We start from the raw sequence: 22,320 nt of genomic DNA, 5'->3' as shown, positions 1-22,320 counted from the left end.
CTCGAAATCCTCCGAAATCTCGGAGTACATCCTGTCCAAATTACTCATCTTTTCCTCGTCGTGGACCAATTTTTTTCTCCTCTTAATACAAACTTTATATTTTTGCACGGAATTTTCTCTTAGAATTTACCCTGAAAATCGTGGCAATCGTTTTTTTTTTTTTTCTGGTTAATATTTAGCACAATAAAAATTATTAATGTATATATATATATGAAATAAAATATTAAAATATGTACATAATAAAATTAATCAAATATATTTTATATCTCATTGCGGTGAAGAAATATTAATCCGAGAAACTCGAATAAAATTCTTGCAGTGCCATATTGTTGACGATTCTCAGGGTAGCTTCTAAGAGAAAATTCTCTCTGTGTACACATGAGATAAAAAAAAAAAAAAAAAGAAGAGAATGTCACGGGTCGTATAAATATGAATTAAAATTCGCAATCTCGCAAAGCGATGCGGATATAACTTTCACTCTCTGTCCCTCTTTTACTTACAGTCGAGATGCTTCTTCTTAGGTCCGATCATCTCCTCAGTGGTGGCCTTGCAAACAGACTTGGCGAGGCCCTGGCCGGCGATACTGTGCCTCGCAGCCAACAGCCTGTCGTTGATCGTCTGTCCCGCCATACTGTCCCGCTGTCACACACAGTGAATATATCAGAGCAACGACGTCGGCGATAGCTGTTCGCGAAAATTCAGCAACTTATCCGGACGCGATCGGGTCGCGCCTTCACCTTCGCCTCGTACACAGAGAGCCAGAAACACACAGAAAGAGAGAAAGAAGAAAATGCGCGCGCGGACGAAGAAGGAATCCCGAGACGACGGGGTGAACTCGGCCTCTCGCTGTTTCGACGCGGCACTTTGCAACCGCTGCTAACTTCACTTCGCACACGACGTTGACACTCGGCGTAAACGAGACCTAACCAGGCGCTAACCGCGCGAGGCGCCCGCACAAACACGTCTCGCTCACCCCGATATTATACTTCGGCTCGTCGTGCTTGCTTTTCCGGTCCTCCTCTCCTCTCTTTCTCACTCTCTCTCTCTTTCTCTCGTTCTCCTTCTCTTCCTCTCGCGTTCGCCGCCTCCCCCGCTCCTCTCCTTTTTAGCCGGTTCTCCTCGGTTAGGTTCGCGCGACGCGAACAATAAGCCGCCGCGATTTTCTCCGCGCGTTCACCAGCAGCGGAGCCAGACAGCTCGCGCTCAAGCTTCGACGGCTCAGCTGGACGGTGTAACGTCGGCGGCTGACCTGACTGACGGCGACAGCAGGCTGCTTCTATCTGCCAAGATGGCGGCGGGCGCTCGGTGCCGACCGTGTCGTGCCGACTCGCGCGCCCCCACCCCTATTGGTTGCGCGCCGGCCCGAGCTCGGCCAATCAGGAGCGCCCACCCGTGACACTTGGCGCCCCGCGATGACGTCACGCCGACTGGTCGGCGTGAGCAAGATTTCGGAATCGAAAATACGCCGGAAGGAAAACGCACGCCCTTGCGACTCGATCATGAGTCTTGGCCTTTCGAAGATTCGAGGGATACTTTAATTCATCGACGAGGAGATTTTTTATCTATTCGGCAGTTTCGTCGCGATGTACCAACGCGATATCTATATATGTATAACGTGATCTGTCATCCTATAGCCCGATTCGATCATCGATTGAAAAATGTGACGTGAAGTTAGTATACTTGTCACATTGCTACCAACGTGAGGTGATGCTCCGAAAATTTCTTGCGCGCGAGCGATCATTTTTTTCAGCGGGAAATTTGATTTGACAGATATATGATTTTGTTGGGTAAATTTTTGTGGAAGCGAAGAAAAATAAAGACTGCCTGATAAAGTCTTGTTTGTATTTGACATTGACTGTGGATCATCGCGTTATAACCAATCGGGTCTTCTTGATTCTTTTCATCCTGATTGGTCGATCGAATCTCTAGCGTTTTCTCGACCGCAACATTTATATACGTATCATATGCCAGTCACTTTGTAACACAGAGGGCGTTAGTTCACAGAGAATAATATTCTTCAAGTCAATTCGCAATTCGCATAATAAACGTGGTTTATATCATATGTATATTTGAATTATACTTCTTTTTCTTTTAATCTAACATATATTTTTGTAAGAAAAATTTTACTCGATAATAAAAAATAATCTTATAACAATAAATATGATCTTCTTTGAAATAAAAAATACAATAAGATTGATAAAAGCTCGGCCCATTTTTAATGATTCTAATATTAATTTGAAAACTTTAGAAAAAATGATTTAATTTATCACAATAATATTTTACTTAAATCATCAAATTTTCAGATTATACCGACTGAATAAACTGACAGCAGATTTAAAATAGACATGATCGACAGTATTGTTGTCTCTAAATTTACGAATAAATTATACAATACACATATATATATGCGTCAATAAAATTGGCTTCAGTTCACATATGCAAACTTAAATTCTATCAATTAGAAAATAATTAACACAAACAAAAAAAAACAATCTAAAAGAGACTAATAAAAATTGTATTTTTTATTATATTTTCCTAACCCCAAATTAAATTATTAATATATCTATCTAAATACTATTACATATATTATATACACATATACGTATAATGTTTTTAAAAAATCTTACGTTACACGCGTCTCCATTATTTTGAAAAAATGGAAGGGGCTCGATTTTGGCGAGACTTCTAAATATTCGAAAATGATCGTCGTGTTCATATATCGGCGCGGCGGCTGGAACGTGACTGGAGCGCCAGGCGAGTTATCGCGGGAAACGCGGCATCGCGGTTCGGAGCGTGGTTCAGTCGGGTCTCCGATGCGGCGAAGTTAGCCGCGCTTGAGTCGCGTGCGTCACGTCAGCGTGTACGTCGAGAGCAGCAGATTCAGTCGGGACGGCGGAAAGCGCGGCAAGATCGCCTCTCCGCTCCCTGTCAGAATCGTCACCACGTGAATCCGCGTGCTTGCTTCGCGCGTCTATTTTAGCGGCTTTCCTGGAAATCCCGGATCGCCTCAAGATTCTGCGACTCACGCTCTTCCGCGCGATCAGGAGGATGACGACGGCGGTCGACAAGGAGGAGGCGAGGAAACGCTTGACGCCGCTGCAGTGGCACGTCACCCAGGAGAAGGGCACCGAGAGGTAAGGACTGAGCGGGAAGAATTTTTCGAGTCGATTCGAAGAAACCAAATATTCATTTTGGTCCATTTTCGCGTACCAATGTCACGGGAAAATAATCCGAACGAAAATTTATATACAAGGGTTTCATCACTTTTCTTTATTATTAACTTGTATAGTAGCTTGTCGATTAAGTTAATGATTTAATTAAGTCAACGTGTTTACGAAATAGTTTCTTATTTTTGCAGCTTGACTTCAGATTCTATATCACGGTCCGGATGCATTTGATTTTCCATAGTAAGAAAGAGAGAGAGAGGAAATTAAGATGATGTCAGCTGATTCTATAATAGTCGAAGTGTAACAGTTGCGCAACAGCGATAACATAATAGAGACTTCGAACTATGCTAATTATATTCACAAACGGATGTTATTTGTCATGATCCATAGTTACATATGTCAGACACAATTTTTGCTCCATCTAATTTTACATTAAAAAACATCTCGTTTAAATTGTAAACAAATATATTCATGTCGAAAAAAATATTTTTTATGTAAAAATTAGATATATTAATACGTATATTTATAGAGTTTGCGAAGAGAAACGCTATAATATTGCACTATATATATATATATAATGTATATAAAATGTTAACGTAACTATCACGAGACGTGTATTTTTGCAAATAAAATCGCGATATAGCGTAATTTATTACAAGATAAATGTCGTAAAGATGGAAACGCGCAGTCACGTGGCCGCGCGATTAAGTAGTTCAATTCTTATTATTAAACAGATGTGTAAGGAACCGAAATAACTTTTTCAAGACCGTTCCGCTTCAGGGCGGTTCGACTCACGGCCAACAGGTTTAAAAATAAACTATGTGTGTCATGCAAAGTTCGCTCCCCTTTTTCATCTCCCCCTAACAAAGCACTCACCCTTATATATTCTCTATTTCGCAGGCCGTATACCGGTTGCTACAATAAATTCTACGAGAAGGGAACCTACACCTGCGTCGTGTGCGATCAGGAATTATTCTCCTCGGACACCAAGTACGACAGCGGATGCGGTTGGCCCGCATTCAATGAGGTTTTGGATCAAGGACGCATTAAACTGACCAAAGATACTTCTCATGGTAAGCAATTATGGTCGTCGTTTAGTATATCTTTTATAACGCTATCTCGGAATGGCACATTTCTCTAGACAACACACTCACACACAGATATATATTGCACAATTCCTTTAGTCTTAGGCCTGATTGCACCTACGTCATTTTAAGTGCAACTTAAATATATGTTTGTTTTTATTTATTTAAAAAGAAAGATAAAGATAGACACATATTTAAGTTTCGCTTAAAGTCGAAATAATGGTGGTGCAATTGGACCTTAGTTTACAAAGAGTGATTTAAGTTCTAAGTTTTATGATAAAAAACTCCAATTAAATCTCTAAGTCCTAAGAGAGTTGGTCAACTCCCAACTTTTAAAGCTTAGAGTTTAAAAGTTAAACTTAGGATCAAATTTTTTTCTTAAATCTTAAATCATTCTTTCTAGACTAGGATTTAATAGTACGCGAGTACACTCCAAATCATATTTTGATAATTAATAATTAATAAATCCTTGTATACACTTTGATAAAACATTACTGAATCTATATCCCGATCATTTCATCCGTTTATTTTTTCTACTTAAAATAGAAATCTTTTTATACATATATTCTCACATTGTAATTCTCGTGTAAAATTTTAATATTTTCATAATATAAAAATATATTACAAATTTCATGAAAATTAATTATTTTATTTTTATTCTCTCTTGTATCTTTTTGATCTCTTTGTATTTATGAATGTAGAAACTTTCTTGTACATATATTTAATGTATATGTTTAAAAAATATTTGGAAATTTAAGAGAAAAGTAGAATCCACATTTACATGTTTATACATAATTTTATTGCATAGAATGTTGTGTATAATATGTATTGGATGAAAATTCTTGTATTCTCTCTCCCTGAATCCTCGCATGCACTTGCTTAGAGTGTGATGGTGTTAGACTTACATCACTTTCTTATTTTAAACTAATGTGTGCTACATTATATATGAAACGCTCATTGCAGATATATGGATTAAAAGATGGACAAAATTATCTGTCATATATTTATGTTAATTTAGAGTGCTGTACATAGCTGTGTGCTATGAATATAAAGTTTACGATTGTTCAAACAAACAATTTGCATTGCGAATAATGTTTTTTTTCTCAGTTGCAAATCTTTAACGCATTTATTGCTTTTTGCAGCATATCTCTTTGATGCCAATAAAATTCCTTTGCTTTAATGTTATTGATAACACAGTTGAAATAACAATATTTCATCATTTGTATGTTTTAATACTCACAGCTAAATATACAAGTTAACAAATATTTCTGCAAAGTAAGTTCCGCAATATAAATACTTGATATGAAGAAATACATTTGCATATATTATAAAGAAAATAAAATATATATTTTGCAGTTGTTTAATTTTTTGCCAAGTAAGCGTACTATCGAGATTGATAAAAAAAGCTTATATACAAGAATAAAATAGTTTCGTATATATGTACGCACTTTTCCATATTGTTTTTTCTTTAGTACCATATACCTAAATGTTACCTATATTTCTCTCACTATCGAGGCTCTTCTTTAGTTTTGGTCTTCTCTTGTAATCCAATAGCTCTCTTTAGATCACTTCTATTTTCTTCTGAAAAGTGTATCGCAAGAAAGGTGTTGGTCTGCGTCTAATCACACTCTATTGTTCTTTCTCCTTTTGCCTTCCTTGATCACTCCTTGGCTACTACTACTACTACTACTACTACCACCACCACCATCACCACTCTTCACTCTCATCACTGAAAAAAACACCACTGAAAATCGCGCGTCACGTCGAATTAAAACGACGCCAACTAGTCGGTGGCAATCTACTACTGCTGATCGCAAACCCAGATATGGTGCGGACCGAAGTGACCTGTTCAAAGTGCGACGCGCACCTGGGACATGTGTTTAACGACGGGCCGAAGCCGACGAGGAAGCGTTTCTGCATCAATTCCGCCTCCATAAGCTTCCATGCGGCCGGAGAGGAGAAAAAGTCTACATAAAATAAGCTCTCATTGTTTTTTATTTATGAGATTCAAAATGTCAAGTCATATAACACACTATTCATATATAAATATGTATGAATGATGCGTTATAATCATAAAATACCTCTGGTTTATATTTATATGCATTGTAAAGAGATGGAGTAATTTTATTATCGCCAAAATACCAAATAGGCTGTCTCTGTAAAATACAAATTTGTTATTATATATATATTTATTATATATATATACGTAAGAAATATTAATGTTTTATCACTTTTGACGCAATGTGAATACTACTGTATCGCTATTAAACCAATCTTTCTCTATGTCAATTATATATTTCTTTAATTTATATTTCATTATTTAATTATATAAGATTTTTGAATATATTCGCGAATATTCGTCTTTACGTTAAGCTTCTGCGAAAGTTTTACAGAATATCCTATTTATATACAGAGATAAAACGGTTTCCGACCGACTTTTCACACAAGAAACTATAATTCTATGTTATCAGTTTCGAAATCTCTGCATTGTGTTATTCTCTCGATATTACAAATATGTATGTACATATCCGTATTAAAGAGAACAAAGTTTAACACCCACACAAGATATACGCTGCATAAAACGAGAAAACGCTCGATACAGAAAAGAACTATGATAAAAATGATGTCTAATCAAAGAATGTTATTTTTTCAATAAACGCCATATGTAAAATATATATAGCACGTATTTTAATTTAATATGAAATAAGATATATAAAGTATAATTATTTTTCATTTCTCTTAATACTATCAAGTAAGGAGGAGGATATTTTTATACGAGAAAACACATATTTGTTATAAAATGTTTCCTTATATTGTAACGTTTCAAAACAAACTGAAAGGTGTTATAGTACAATATATGCGCAAAATTCTAGGCATTATTTTTACAATTCATTACTCCTTTTCTGTGATTTTTTGCACTCCTTTACTTTGAAACTTTTATATCTCGTCACAAAAATTTCAAATATTCTTCCTGAGAGACCAGATTTCTGCCGAATGTTTTTTTTCCCCGATAAATGCGTTTCTTTCTTATAAAAGTTAAAGTCGAACGAACCTTCCTCTGACCGGAAAGTTTCTTTTTTTTCAATCTCAGCAGTAAAATAGCGACTTTGTTACTATAGGCCTACTACTTCCTTCTTTCATTCAGAGATCACAAAGCATTTTCAAAAACATCGTAAAATGCTACGATAAAACATGCATACACACACTTAACATGATTCGCATATTAGGAACCTATTTTTAAGAACCTAAAAAAGAACAGAGACGATGATACACGTAGTCCACATAGCGATTTATTAAATGCAATTGGAACGATCATCGAAATATTATGTATACGTGGATGCATAATCGGATGCAAAGATGCCCGCATTTTCTTTTTACGTTTAAAAAGATTCGCCTGCTCGTATTTTCTTTTTTTTATCTATCAGAGCTCTAGTACGTTTGCGATTCCGTTAGTCAATGTCAAAAATAATGAGTACTTTCGTGATGCATCACTTATTATTATTTACGATAAGGCATGCTTGGTACAATTTTTGTACTTTTGTTCACGCGATAAAAGGATTCATCCGGTACCATTATCAGCGAACGTCTATCTACATACATGCTAAGATGCGCTTCAATCAGGGTGTGTGCATCGACCGGGTGAGGATGATACTTTATGCAGGCAATTTTGCATCTCGCGCGACCCGATTGGCGTACAAGTGTAAAAGTTAGACATATTAATTATAATATAGCTGCTAATACAATAGCTGTAGTATATACTTGTTAAAATAACTGCCGCAAAAAGAAAAAGAAAAAAAAAACGATAAATGGAGAAAAGTCGCGCCGGAAGAGATATTTGTGAAAATGCAGGACCTCGCTCTTCTAAAATGTGTGCTTCTGATCGTCAACTTTAACCCTGGGGGATCGTATCATTCTTTAGTTTTATATATTTTTTTTCACACACTCATTTTTTCTTTCGTTAATACTAAGACGTGCGCACGTTATTTTGTCTCGTGTCGACGATCCGATCGATTTTAAAGACTGACACCGAAGCGGGATTATTATTATTATAATTATTATTATTATTATTATATTATTATGCGAAACGTTTTCGCGATATGTTTCGCGCGGAATACTGAGAAAAGAGGGAGGTGCAAGTTTAATTAATAAATCCTATTTCACATTCAGGTTCTTCGAGTTCCATTAAATTGTATCCCTTCGGTTTCGACTCTAAGTTCGATCGTGAGTGTCGACACAAACTGAGCTGCTTCCGCTCTTTCGCGATCAAGTACAGTCAAACATTATAAAAATCTAATCAGGCTTTTCTTTAAAAGATGATACTACAAAAAAGAAGGGAAGAGAATCAAATAAACTCGTCGAAAAGTGAATACGCTGTATCGTACGATTATCAAATAATACACGAGCTCCTCTCCTTTTCCTTTTTTTCGTCTCATTTCGTATGCAATATAAGTGTATATCGTTAATTTCTTTCTCTTTCTCTCTCTCTTGATTTATAACTATCATAATTATATTTTCACATGATTTCAGTTAATATTAATTTATATACGAGTCCTATACATATATGTATAACGAAAAACCTCGTCGACCGAGAGCCATCTATCCATCGCGCGAAAACCGGAAATCGGGCAAGTACGTGCTACTTTCGAAACTCGAAAGAAGAAAAAAAAAGAAGTAGAATGTCAAGAACTCGCGTTATATCCGGAATGGAACGCGGATGTTTAGTTAGAGAAGATTCGTTTTCTTCTTAGCCTCAACATCCTCTTTCTTTTTTCTTCTTTCCGTAGAGTCAAAAGTTCGCAAATAACTCACAATTCCGGCATTCTCACAAATCGTTCTATGATTGTATGAGTGTTAAAAATTGATAAAAAAATTTATTTGCATCAATACTTGCAAATTGCTACGCTTTCTATCATCGATGTCAACCTCGCCTTTCTTTATTTCATTCTTGGAACTTTCGCGCGATAAATATTTCAGTCGAATTTAATGGACGACGAAAGTAAAAAGAAAATAGAAAAAAAGAAAGATACGAAAATCTAATAGTCACGGTATTACACTAACAATAAGATAACTAAATGTACTTCTAAGATATTCGTTTCTTTCGATGACGCGATGACGCTCGGATGATATATAATACATTAGGAAAGACATATTTCGATAATGTTCGATGCAAATACAACCATACATACAGAACCACAACTCGATCTACACAAAACGTTTACAACTCAACTCCATTATATGTGTGTGTGTGTATTCGATTATTTGTTTCTTCTTCTCTCTTCTCTCTCTCTTTCTCACGATGCTAAAACGAAATATTTACGTATTGTAATACGGTGGTTCATAAGAAATCTAACGCGAGTTTTCTTTTTTTTCTTCACGTCTCTAAACGACAAGACAGGCACTTTATAGTGTCACAAAATGCTTCTACGTCTGAACCTTGTTTTACAGTTTCATATCAATCGTTCGTTCGTTCGTTCCATCATTTTTTCTTTCCCTTTTTTTGTCCTGCAAGACACGTTAAAGACAGATACGTCGGACTTACAGCGAAGAACACACGTGATATGGACAAACATTTTGCCCTCGGAAAGATGTTCTTATCGACTAAGTAGTAAACCTTGGTAAGTTTCCTGTCCTAACGTGTCTTCCTTTCTTCTTCCTTTTTTTAACGGCGCAAATGAGAAAAAGTACTCATCTCTTCGTCGTAAAGCTCTAAGTTAGCGGTCTCAAACGAGATATGCAATTCTTACTCAATCAGCTTCAGAGCACATGTGAACTAATTCTTTACATTGTAAATGTCAACATATAAATTGCGATATTTTTATATAAAATAATTGCTACGATAATTTCTCTCATTAGTATAAGAAAACTGAATCGACGACGAATCAAGTATAATCAATGATCAGTAATATGATAGTTCAATAACGTTGAAAACAAATTTTACTCTACCGCTTACACATTTATTCGTCGTGCTAATCGAATCAAAACACACCAAAAACATATTGCTCTGCTTCACCGCGTAATCTCTGTCGAAAAATACAAGTCCGACACGAAGACCCAATCTTCTTTCTGTCTACGATCTCTCATTAAACAATAATATATTAGAATAGGTCCTATGCACTTGTTCACACATTTGTTTGTGGTATTATCTATTAAGATTCTCGCGCTATAAATAATATGCATTTCTTGCTAACTCTCTTTCTCCGATTTGAATTTTTTCTTCTTTTTTTTCTTTTTTTTTTTAGAGAGTTAGTATAATACTAGTTTTATATTTTTAGAAAATAACTGACAATTGCTTGTATTTCCTCGATGACAATCCATCAAAATTGCGGCAAAAGCTCATCTCAGGTAACAACGCACACATGTGAAATAAGTCTTGTTTTCTTATTTCCTTCGAAGACTAAACTAACTAAGATTTCTGTGTGTGAGTCCGGTTTTATATGCCCCAATTGTAATTAGACTTTATCGAGGAAAACAAGATCTCTGCCATCAGATCGCTCATAGCTCTTTCTGATTAATCTTTGTTGTTCGTGCTCGCAACATGCGAGAATCGAGCATTTTTTTATTTTAACTGTGCAATCGCTTTCTCGATACACCATCACGGTATCGAATATGTTCTATCTATCGATCTATATGCATACGTAATGAACATATGCATGCGTATGTGTATACATGTACACGATGCCGCAAATAAAATAATATTCACATACGATATACACATATGTATGCATACATTAGATATATATATGTATATTTATTCATTTTTATATATATATATATATATATTTTACATATATATATATATATACGTTTATATTTATTATATATTATTGAATTATTGTGCCGTTTCCGTTTTGGGAGGGTGATTCATTATTTCTTTCTTTCCTTTCTTTTTTTTCCGCGTCACGTTCGCATAACTCTCATGTCTCTTACGACTACAATCTATTCGCACCACTACCTCTTTTAATGACCTTTGGCAGCTTCCTTCGCTGCCATTATTAAAGGTGTTAACGAAGCTAGTGGCCTGGCTAATTTCAGAAAAGGATGCTGCAATTCAATTTAAACACACATTTCCGATTATAAATAAGCTCGAGCAAGAAATATAAAGCAAAAGTTCGCGTTCTGTAACGATATAATAATGATTCTATCTTACCTTCAACAGTTCGGAAGCCGCGGATCGCTTTTCCACCTCAACTTCCAAACACTGATCTAGAAAATCTTGAAATATACTCGACAATTTATCCTTTTCCTTAATTTCCGGTTTGCCGTTCGTCGCGATCAGGTATAACGCTCTCAACGGGTTCTCATTCAGATATGGCGGTTCCCCTTCAATCATCTCGATTGCCATTATTCCCAACGACCATATATCAACCTGGGACGAACCACCAAGGTACGAGTTAATTATACGCTTTTAATCGATTTTCATTATTAATAACAATCGACGTGAGAATCTACCTTAGGTCCGTACTGCTTTCGCGTCACCACTTCCGGTGCCATCCAATACGGCGTGCCAACCATCGTCGTTCGTTTGCTCTGCTCCGGCGAGATTTGCGCGCAAAAGCCAAAGTCTGTCAACTTCACCCCTCCGTCCAGACCCAGGAGGATATTGTCGGACTTAATGTCCCTATGTATAACCTGATTACAATGAAGGAACTCGAGTGCTTGCAATACCTCTCTGCATACCGCGGCAATTTGACCTTCGTCCATACAAGTCTCGGTCACAACATCCGTCAAACTGCCACCTGGTAAATATTCCATGACTACCCACAGTTCTTCCCCGACTAAATAACTATCCAAGTAATTTACAACGTTCGGATGCTTGTTCTCCCGCATCACCAGAATCTCGTTTATTATAAGCTCTTTCTTTGGCTGTTGCGACAGATTCATTTGTTTTATTGCAACCTCCATGCCAGTAGACGTTTCTATCGCTGTATACACTGTTCCCGAAGCACTGCAAATCGTGACCGTTAATTAGTACAATTGTATATACTCTCGATATAATAATTTATCAATCGTTGTTTCCACGTCTTACCCTTGTCCGATCTTTTCCATTTTCGTGTATTTTCTATTGGGGTCTCCTACGCTCACAATTGTTCTAAGCTTTTCTAATATTTCGTCGTCTGACATTTTCTTCTTTCTAGCTTTGTCACCTTGTGCCGGTCGCGTTTGATCGGTCGTTGTTGACGTCGGTGTCGCTTGATTCTTATTTCTATCTAACTGAGACTGGTGTTGTTGTTGTTGTTGCATGCCGTTTCTTTGCGGCGAGCCCAGCGTGGTCGTCAGGGGTGGCGGTGGTTCCTCTTCTATAGGTTTCGTATACTGTGCAATGAAGATAAATCGTTACAAATAGTTACAATAAAACCACAATAATAGACTTAATTAACGCGCATTTCTTAAGACTCCTGGATCCTCGCTGACCAATATGGATTTGTGACGTCAGAGGCGAGAAAGCACACGCTAAAAATTCTTGCGTGCTATTTTTAGATAAAAAGATCAGTTTTCGGACTATTTTAAAAGTGTGCTACAGCTAATCTATCTGAAGTTGTTTCATCAAAATATCTTTTTATCTAAAAATGGCACGCAAGAATTTTCAAGAGTGTATTTTCTCGCCTGTGACGTCACGATCTAACATGTGGCGAGTACCCAGGAGGCTTAATCGCGCTTAAATGCACAAAACTTACGATCGATTTCGTACGTTCCGGCCGGGCAGAGATCGGCGGAGGCGGCGGCTCGTCCTCCTGCTCCGAGCTGGTCGCACACGCGTCCGTCGGCGTGCTACTCGGGCTACTGCTGCTCACCCTGTAACCGTTGCCGTTTCTCAGAAAATATTTAAACGACCGAGAGAACAAACGCGTAAAAGTGTAAAAGACTCACCTGCTCAACGAATGCTGAGAGTGAGAGCTTCCGGATGCCTGGGACATTGCTTGGCCGCGAATATTTCCCACACCGGTGCCGATACCGATTCCCATACTTCGGGGACTACTCGCCCTCTCGATTGGAGCTAAATAGGTTTTATCTAACGTTAGTATTATCATTAGTATTGTACTCTTATTAAGATGTAAATTATTTCTCTACAGACAAACCGATATCTCTATGCTTACCTACAACTCCCACCATTTTAGTTGTAGTCATGTACTTGGAGCCCTTTGCCTCTTTACTGCTACTGTCATACCAATTTAATACATCCAACACAGCCTGCGGATTCTTCTTCTGCTCCTGTTTACTAATGTTGCTGGACATAAGTAACCTCGCCCATGCTTCTGGCATACCCTGGGAAAGAAACACACATAATGAGATGACAATTATCGTGTTTACTGTAAAACAGATAGATGGTAAGTAATCCAGTAAGTCTGGCAAATATAACGCTAGTGTCTAGAGTGCACCTAATATTAATCTTTTGAGATTTTGATTTTCAAACATGCAAACTATATGATGTGTTATAGGAATAATTTAATTAAGAAATATTTCTGTGTCATGTATATTTGTAGATACTAATAAATTTGAGTCGTGACATAATTAAAAACCTACAATCGTTTGTTGTTATACACAATTCTAAATTTTTAATATTATTCTTATTTACATAATTTTTATAAAGAGATGGAAATAAAATTCTAAATTTTAAATCTAAATCTAAATATTATATAATGTGCATATGCGGAATTTAAAAAAATATAAAATTTAATAAAACCATTAATTGAATACATGCACAGACAAATGCATCACAATGCATTTCACAATTTTAATAGAAAGAGTTAACGTAAGTTGTAAATAAAATTTACAAAACTGATACAACTTGACTATCCTATTTGCTGTGCCGAAAATCATTCGGTGAGAAAAAAAAACGAATATTGTTGTATGCAACGTCGACTAAAGCTTGTATCAATCTACTGAAGCGACTATGTATCGACGAAACTCTTGACATACTCAATGGAAAGTAAACATCTAATCTCATAAAAACCGCAACGGAAAGAAAGTGTCGAACCATCACGTGGTGTATATGTATGTACAACAGGCACAAACTAAACCGTATTAATTTACTTACTTTTAATGGCAGCTTGGAAAGAAATACGTGTCTTGTTAGTTTAGTTATGTGAAAATAATAAGATATAAGAAGCGTCGGACAAATGACCAAAGTACCGTTCCCGATATGTTCGAATATATATGTATATATTTATATAAACAGGGTGTCTAACATAAAGTATCACACCGTATCAAAATATACAAGTAGATCTTGTTATTTGGAGACGATTTTTCCTCAGCAAAAATGTCGAGGAGGATCATCACTTTTTGCATGTTTCCAATTTTTGCAATCATGTATCTTTATAACTAAACCTTAAATTAAAATTTTATTAAAGTAAACTCTACTTGCAATTAATAATATTTCCACAAGGCTTAGTTTGCGAAAAACTCCTTATTTTTAATCGCTTATAACTCGAAAATTATTGATGCCCCAATATTTTTGCCAAGAAAAATAATTCTCCAAATAACAAGATCTCTAAATAACAAAATCTACCTGTACATTTTTTATGTGACACCTTATATCAAACACCCTGTATATATATACATATATACATATGTGAACCAGTAAACTCATATCTCATTTCGATCAGGTACGGAAAATCCATGTGATTCACATATACACACAAGAGTAATACAATACAGAGATATGGAGAGAGATAGCAAATGCCAATAATATCGAGTAATCTACACGTATAAGAAAACTCTCTATTATTTTTCAATTCTCTCCATCGGCGTCTCTCTCATAGATAATCCGCACCGTGATACGACAGCGAAGCGGTAAGCGAGTGCATTTTGAACAAGAGGGTGTAGAGAGGCGACTTCTTGTGCGAATCGCGGGGAATCCGAGAGAAAAACCTACCGTGAATTCGCCGGTGACAGCGTCAAATCCGACGTGCACAGTGTGCTCGAAATTCGTGGGGTAACTGATATTCGGTTTGTCCTTGTTCTCCTTCATCTTTATTTTGCCCTTCAGCGTCTTCTTCTTGCGTTCATCGGAATCCGGCTCCTTAGGCAGCGGACGCATGTCCACCGGTAAATTAGGCGCTGATTCCCCCCTAAAAATGTAAATAACATTGACACATCTATTACAGTCACAAATTATATATAATAATTATCCAATTATCCTCACATATTAATCTTATATTATTTAATATTAATAATTTACACTCTTATTACAAAAGGCTTAAAGATTTTTTAATATTTTACTGCTGGTATAATTATTGTAAGATATAAATTTAACTGTTTATATATATATATATATTAAGTATGTTAGAGACATAATACTGGGATGACATCTAGACATCTTTTATGATGCTCTCCCACAGAAGAAAGTCAGCAAGAGATATTATTTTTAGCAACCTCTAACTTAATGCCTTTCTATTTTTGGAAAAGACTTTTATGCATATTGCATAAAAGATACGAGAATTATGATAGCATTTACAATTCTGATGTATATGTCAAAAATAAATTATTTTTCTTGCTTTTTTTTTTAAATTATCTATTATTATTTTCTATATTATCATAATTATCTCATAAATTCTTATAATGTTCATATCTATAACATAAAATGACACACACGATTATACAATGATTCATGTGATAGTCATACACTATGATACCCAAATTATACTGATTAAATGATTATTATCTTTCTTCCAATGCAAAACAAAATTTCTAAATAAATGTCACATAAATGTATCTTAGATATAAGAATGAATGCAAGAGCAACTATTATCTTGCGATGTCCAACTGTCTCTTTAATAAATCAATTATCAATATAAATTTATTAAATAGACAACGCAAAGTGTACTTGTTTGATATCAATGATACCCAAAGTATACTAATTAAATGATTATCTTTCTTCCAATGCAAAACAAAATTTCTAAATAAATGTCACATAACTGTATCTTATTGTTAGATATAAGAATGAACGCAAGAGCAACTATTATCTTGCGATGTCTAACTGTCTCTTTAATAAATCAATTATCAATATAAATTTATTAAATAGACAACGCAAAGTGTACTTGTTTGATATCAATGATACCCAAATTATACTGATTAAATGATTATTATCTTTCTTCCAATGCAAAACAAAATTTCTAAATAAATGTCACATAAATGTATCTTAGATATAAGAATGAATGCAAGAGCAACTATTATCTTGCGATGTCCAACTGTCTCTTTAATAAATCAATTATCAATATAAATTTATTAAATAGACAACGCAAAGTGTACTTGTTTGATATCAATGATACCCAAAGTATACTAATTAAATGATTATCTTTCTTCCAATGCAAAACAAAATTTCTAAATAAATGTCACATAACTGTATCTTATTGTTAGATATAAGAATGAACGCAAGAGCAACTATTATCTTGCGATGTCTAACTGTCTCTTTAATAAATCAATTATCAATATAAATTTATTAAATAGACAACGCAAAGTGTACTTGTTTGATATCAATGATACCCAAATTATACTGATTAAATGATTATTATCTTTCTTCCAATGCAAAACAAAATTTCTAAATAAATGTCACATAACTGTATCTTAGATATAAGAATGAACGCAAGAGCAACTATTATCTTGCTGTGTCCAACTATCTCTTTAATAAATCAATTATCAATATAAATTTATTAAATAGACAACGCAAAGTGTACTTGTTTGATATCAATGATACCCAAATTATACTGATTAAATGATTATTATCTTTCTTCCAATGCAAAACAAAATTTCTAAATAAATGTCACATAACTGTATCTTAGATATAAGAATGAACGCAAGAGCAACTATTATCTTGCTGTGTCCAACTATCTCTTTAATAAATCAATTATCAATATAAATTTATTAAATAGACAACGCAAAGTGTACTTGTTTGATATCAATGATACCCAAAGTATACTAATTAAATGATTATTATCTTTCTTCCAATGCAAAACAAAATTTCTAAATAAATGTCACATAACTGTATCTTAGATATAAGAATGAACGCAAGAGCAACTATTATCTTGCGGTGTCCAACTGTCTCTTTGACAAATCAATTATCAATACAAATAGATTAAACAGACAACGCAAAGTGTACCTGTTTGATGTCAATCGAACAGGGGGTGCCGGGGGTTTGTCTTCCTCATCTGACATGTTGTATCCGCTTCTGTTCCTTTGTTGCCAGTCTATCCTCCGTTGCTGCGTCTCTGCGCCTTTAATTGAACCCGCGTTCTGTCAACGCGTGCGTGTGTCTATATATACCTGTATAGATATATCACACCTCTCTCTCTCTCTCTCTCTCTATCTCGTCGTTCTCTCAGAACTTTCACTTTCAGCAGCACAAAAACCTCGAAGAAGAAAAGAACCTTCGAGCTCCGACGACGACGTTGCTGCTACCGAGTCTTCAATCTCCAGGTAAATATCCACTCGATTTCTTCAAAGGCACACCCGGTAGATGGATTTACAGGTGTAAGTGTCCTCCCCTTTCTCTCTCTCTCTCTCTCTTTCTCACCGCGCTGCAACGATACCCTTCATCACAGAACCCTCGGTACCGGTCTCGGAACTTGAAGAAGACGAGTCATGGTGGCCCGGGGACGGGGAGGACCTGGAAGCTTCCTCGGCGCGAGGCAGAGAGAGACGCCGCTCTCCCTCACCTCAGGGTGGCTGCTACTGCCGATGATAATCTTCGTCGGCGTTGGCGTCCGGTGGCGACACACGGGTCAATGTCGCGACGAGCACGGAGGACGCATTCGAGGACGGCGAATGCGAGAGCAGAAGGAGAGACGAGGGAACAAAAAAAGGAGAAAGAGAGAGAGAGAGCGTTTCTGAGGCGTGATTCACGCACGGGTGCAGACACCCCGCCGCATCCACGGATCTTTCGCACGCACGCCTCGCTCTCCCTCTCTCGCTTTATCCGCCTATTCGCCTCCCGCTCGCGCGTTCGCTCACTCTCGCGCGTGCGCCCTTTCCCTTTCTTTCGCTCTCGCCCTCTCCCTCTTTCTCTTCCTCCGTCCTTCTTCGCGCTCCTGACGTCGCGGACACTCGATCCTTGCACTTGCGCCAGCGAAAAAGTACATACAACGAAGGTGCGGAAAACGAACGACCAATCAGAATCGAGTACGACGGAGTGGGAGACGCATATGGCGCCCAATGGCGGATTCAGACAACATCGAACGAACGGCGCTCCCTCTCGATACTAAACATATTCGAGAGGATATCTGTAAACAGCACCTTTTTCGGATTATATATGTATACGTATATATGTTGCAATCCGGCTCCGATGGCGCCACTTCTCGGGATTTATCCTTTTAATCCTTTACTCCAATTTTACGTATTTCCTTTTCTTCTCCAAAATCCACCTTATTCGTTCATTCGTCGACGACGTCGAGTTCGGGGAGGCCTCATCGCGAGTTTGACAGCTCTCTCCGCGAGTTTGACAGTTCTCCGCGAGTTTGACAGCTCTCTCTCTCTCTCTCTCTCTCTCTCTCTCTCTCTCTCTCTTCGCGTATGTAATACGCGCACGGGAAAGAAAGACACGCGACGAAACGTCAAACGTACCCGCGCATCTTCGTCGTCGTCGCGCGAGATCCTCGGAATCCTCGCGAGGATGGGATTCCTCGGACGACGAAACGGAACCACCGGGCCTCTGACACTCTCGCGATCTTTCGCTCTCCGCGCGCACCGACGACAAGCTCCTCGGCATCGAGTTCTACGGTACATTGAAGAGAGTCTATCCTATATAAAAGTAGAGACCTTAAGGAGGCTATTTTTGATTGGTCCGCCATTTTTCTCGTCGGTTCCCGCTAATATTTGAATCGTGGTAAATTGAATAATTGGAAATTTTGGCGATATAATTAAAAAATGAATAAATAAATATAAAAAATATATAAGAGTATTAAAAAAATATAAAAAAAGAAAAATAATAAATATAAAGAAATAATAATAAATTTTCTATAGTAAAAATAAACATTTTTGTTTAATTACGACCCACTCATTAAATGTCGGAAAATGTTTTGAAATTGGAAAAATGGCTGTGAATTTTATTGAAAATTTTGGACGAAAATGTGTGGAATTTTGGAAAGAATCTGGATATTTCTCAGCCAATCAGTGACACGCTTTTGTATGCACACATTTGAAGTTTCAAGGTCATGCGATACCGGCTTTACATCGCGCTATGCAAGCGATACCAAAATTAGATAGGTTATGAGTGTAACCGTAATATATTGGTTAACATTGTATATATAATAAATAATATATTTAATAACGTAATTTATTAACGTAATTTTAAGCGTAAGTACGGCATGATAAAGCGCCATATAAAAATACACGATATACAATTCTGTAAATGATATGTAGCTAAAAAGTTTCTTAACCTCTAAAGTATCTCTCTTTTTGTCGGGAGAAATTGTATAATAAAATTATAAAATAAATTGCCTCGATTATCGAAATATCTTATTTAAATTATTATTAACAATAGATTATTTTTATTAAGTGATTGTGACACAGAAAAGTTATTACTGCTGTTATTATTAACAAATCTTATTACTGTTATTATATCAACAGATCTTATTACTGTTTTTATATCAACAGATTATGTCGGACTCGGATTTAGGCCTACGCACAGGTCGAAGTTATGAGGAAATACTAAAACAGCGACAAGATGATGAGGGCTATAAAACTGCAACCACAGATGAACAGGTAGGTAGGTCTCTGCACAAAAATATAAACATACACTCACATTTATTTCATTAACATTAAATATATTCTTTTAAATACTGTAATTACACATTATTGTATTAAAATTTGTCGTCGTTATTTGTTGTCATAATGCCACAATTAACTTTTTTAGACTCGTGTCGAAGAGACAGTCTTAAAGTTCTATCGATCTTGCAAGGACACAGATCCCATCTTACTTAGACCGAAGCATATCCAGTTTTTAAAGAAATCAATCGCTTATTTAAATGAAACTTACGAGGTATTTATTTTGTTATTTTCAATATGGAAGCGATGCATGTAAGTGTTGCTCTGTAATTTAAGAGGTCGTTCTTGTAATGACAGAGGATTTATCTAGTGTTTATAACGATGATAGTGCTTAGACTCCAGCAGACCGTGGCTCTGTTTCTGGATATTGCATTCACTTGCGATATTAGGAGAACGCTTGGAAGATGAGGAATATTCCAAGATAGCGAGCTTTCTAGCCAAATGTCAATCACCAACAGGCGGTTTCGGAGGAGGTCCTGGACAATATCCGCATTTAGCATCTACATATGCAGCAGTGAACGCGTTATGCACTATCGGTACACGGGAGGCATATGATATTATAGATAGGTAAAGTATTCTTTATTATATACATTTTTTTATATATAATATTTTTATATGTACTTATTATATACATTTTTATATGTATTTATATATATTATATATTTTTATATATATTTATTATATACATTTTTTATATATAATATTTTTATATGTAATGTTTTTATATATTTTATATATAATATTTTTAAAATTCATTTTATGCATCTTGTGTATTGTATCATTAAGATGATTTGTTTGATAATTTCAGGAAGAACCTGTAACGCTTTCTATCTTCTTTACGCGGAGAGGACGGTTCTTTTTGCATGCACGAAAACGGCGAGATAGACATACGGGGAGCATATTGCGCCCTCGCGTCTGCTAAACTGACGAATGTATATACACCGGATATGTTTAAGGATACCGCCGAATGGATAGTGAAATGTCAGACGTGGGAAGGTGGTTTCGGTGGTTGTCCAGGAATGGAGGCTCACGGCGGATACGCCTATTGCGCTCTGGCGGCACTCGTGATGCTCGGAAAAACAGAATTATGCAATTTACCAGAACTGTTGGTAAGAAGATAAAACACCTCTTTCAATCGCGAGTTCATTTTCATTCACATCTTTGTCTCTTCTTCTTCGCAGAGATGGATAGTAAATAAACAAATGCGTCTGGAGGGTGGTTTCCAAGGACGTACGAACAAATTGGTGGACGGTTGCTATTCATTCTGGCAAGGTGGGACGTTCCCATTAATCTCTGCTATCTTGTCAATGCAGGGAAAGGCGTTTAATACTTCCGACCACTGGTTGTTCAACCAAGAGGCCTTACAAGAATATATATTAACTTGCTGTCAGAACCCGCATGGTGGTCTTTTGGATAAGCCGGGAAAGTACGTAACATTCTATATGTTACTGTATATATATTAAATTGGGATTATGACTGCAAAATATTTTTCTGTTATACACAATTCTATTATGTAACTTAATTATCAATTTTTAGTAAAATTAAGTTTTTATATTTTTTTTATATTAAAAAATTTACATATATATATATATATATATGTGTGTATATTAAAATTGTTTAATATATAAATGAATATATGAATAAATAAATAATAAATATAAATAATGCAATAAATGGCTTTTCTTTTTCAGAAATCGCGACATATATCACACATGTTATGTTCTTAGTGGATTATCAGTCGCGCAAAATTCACCGACAAAATCGATTATCGGAATGAGACCTGCAAATAAGGTGGAGGTAATCCATCCTGTTTACAACGTGGAGTACTCTGCTGCAAAAAAAGCGCAAGAGTATTTTCTTACTCTACCAATACCCGATTGATTGTGTCTTAGCTATTTTGGGGGAAAAAAAAAAAAAAAAAAGAAATATATATATATATATATATATATATATATATATATATATTAATCATGTTTGTATGTTTTTAAAAGAAGAAAAAGAAAAAAAAGAAATCCGAAGAAAGACGGAATCTTAAAAAGGTGGAACACTTAAACTGACCAATGTTGTGTATGTAGAAAGTTATTTGTATATGAAATTCCATAATTTTGTGATAAGGAAACATGTAAAAAGTTATGTCAATCGATACATAGTATTTGACATTAAAAATTCCAAAAGATTGCATTTTCCCCTTATCTTAATTTTATGTCAATAAAGTCTATGAAGAAGCTAACATACAATTGTCTGTTTACATTTCTTTAAGTCGAATACTGCAACGCCCTTATTTGATTATAAAATTTCTAGTTTTTTTT

General features: G+C 36.0%; 4 protein-coding genes and 1 long non-coding RNA gene across 22 annotated transcripts in view; 3 read left to right on the top strand and 2 right to left on the bottom strand.

Annotated features, from left to right (window-relative positions):
* Positions 1 to 681, top strand: part of LOC114941446 (uncharacterized) — a 33,544-nt gene extending 32,863 nt beyond the window's left edge. The window contains exon 3 of the long non-coding RNA XR_014925098.1: positions 503 to 681. This is a non-coding gene — a long non-coding RNA (uncharacterized LOC114941446). The remainder of the gene's footprint in view (positions 1 to 502) is intronic.
* Positions 1 to 1,317, bottom strand: part of lap (phosphatidylinositol-binding clathrin assembly protein lap) — a 43,496-nt gene extending 42,179 nt beyond the window's left edge. For all 14 annotated transcript variants that reach the window (XM_029315390.2, XM_029316167.2, XM_029315940.2 and 11 more), the window contains exon 1: positions 501 to 1,317. In XM_029315390.2, coding sequence (XP_029171223.2) covers positions 501 to 630 — 130 coding nt within the window. In that variant the 5' untranslated portion in view covers positions 631 to 1,317. The remainder of the gene's footprint in view (positions 1 to 500) is intronic.
* Positions 1,318 to 2,782: 1,465 nt separating this feature from the next.
* SelR (methionine sulfoxide reductase SelR) lies at positions 2,783 to 7,407 on the top strand. 2 transcript variants are annotated; one of them, XM_029315298.2, is made up of 3 exons: positions 2,783 to 3,134; positions 4,068 to 4,240; positions 6,040 to 7,407. In XM_029315298.2, the coding sequence occupies exons 1-3, from the start codon at positions 3,049 to 3,051 to the stop codon at positions 6,225 to 6,227; spliced, it is 447 nt and encodes a 148-aa protein (XP_029171131.1). In that variant the 5' UTR covers positions 2,783 to 3,048; the 3' UTR covers positions 6,228 to 7,407. The 2 variants fall into 2 exon arrangements, with proteins under 2 accessions (XP_029171131.1, XP_029171061.1); XM_029315228.2 differs by having other exon boundaries at positions 2,784 to 3,134; positions 6,076 to 7,407.
* On the bottom strand, positions 7,042 to 18,958 carry Pak (serine/threonine-protein kinase PAK 3-like protein). Of its 4 annotated transcripts, none has more exons than XM_029314833.2 (9): positions 17,349 to 18,958; positions 15,126 to 15,321; positions 13,348 to 13,516; positions 13,121 to 13,262; positions 12,928 to 13,045; positions 12,279 to 12,565; positions 11,702 to 12,197; positions 11,400 to 11,618; positions 7,042 to 11,293 (listed from the first exon to the last, which is right to left on the bottom strand). In XM_029314833.2, the coding sequence occupies exons 1-9, from the start codon at positions 17,402 to 17,404 to the stop codon at positions 11,210 to 11,212; spliced, it is 1,767 nt and encodes a 588-aa protein (XP_029170666.1). In that variant the 5' UTR covers positions 17,405 to 18,958; the 3' UTR covers positions 7,042 to 11,209. The 4 variants fall into 4 exon arrangements, with proteins under 4 accessions (XP_029170666.1, XP_085340657.1, XP_029170829.1 ...); XM_085484531.1 differs by having other exon boundaries at positions 12,928 to 13,036; XM_029314996.2 differs by having other exon boundaries at positions 13,121 to 13,247.
* On the top strand, positions 18,859 to 22,248 carry Fntb (Farnesyl transferase beta subunit). Its single transcript, XM_085484540.1, is given in 7 exon segments — positions 18,859 to 18,964; positions 19,841 to 19,948; positions 20,100 to 20,225; positions 20,340 to 20,578; positions 20,820 to 21,120; positions 21,193 to 21,437; positions 21,703 to 22,248. Coding segments are annotated over 6 exon segments (1,206 nt in total). The 5' UTR covers positions 18,859 to 18,964; positions 19,841 to 19,843; the 3' UTR covers positions 21,893 to 22,248.
* Positions 22,249 to 22,320: the final 72 nt, after the last annotated feature.

Source organism: Nylanderia fulva, unplaced genomic scaffold (assembly GCF_048542155.1).
Source record: "Nylanderia fulva isolate GAGA-0341 unplaced genomic scaffold, ASM4854215v1 Scaffold3, whole genome shotgun sequence".
Classification (NCBI taxonomy): domain Eukaryota; kingdom Metazoa; phylum Arthropoda; class Insecta; order Hymenoptera; family Formicidae; genus Nylanderia; species Nylanderia fulva.
Note: the sequence above shows the minus strand (reverse complement) of the source record. Positions and strands in the feature narration are given on the sequence as shown.

What these genes read in the sequence shown, in the direction of transcription:
- SelR (XM_029315298.2), top strand. Translation starts at nt 3,049, where the DNA reads ATGACGACGGCGGTCGACAAGGAGGAGGCGAGGAAACGCTTGACGCCG. An exon ending in CAGGAGAAGGGCACCGAGAG is followed by an intron (nt 3,135 to 4,067) that starts GTAAGGACTGAG and finishes TCTATTTCGCAG; the next exon opens with GCCGTATACCGGTTGCTACA. An exon ending in GACCAAAGATACTTCTCATG is followed by an intron (nt 4,241 to 6,039) that starts GTAAGCAATTAT and finishes GACGCCAACTAG; the next exon opens with TCGGTGGCAATCTACTACTG.
- Pak (XM_029314833.2), bottom strand. Translation starts at nt 17,404, where the DNA reads ATGTCAGATGAGGAAGACAAACCCCCGGCACCCCCTGTTCGATTGACA. An exon ending in GTTCGATTGACATCAAACAG is followed by an intron (nt 15,322 to 17,348) that starts GTACACTTTGCG and finishes TTACATTTTTAG; the next exon opens with GGGGGAATCAGCGCCTAATT. An exon ending in ATGGAAAAGATCGGACAAGG is followed by an intron (nt 12,198 to 12,278) that starts GTAAGACGTGGA and finishes CACGATTTGCAG; the next exon opens with TGCTTCGGGAACAGTGTATA.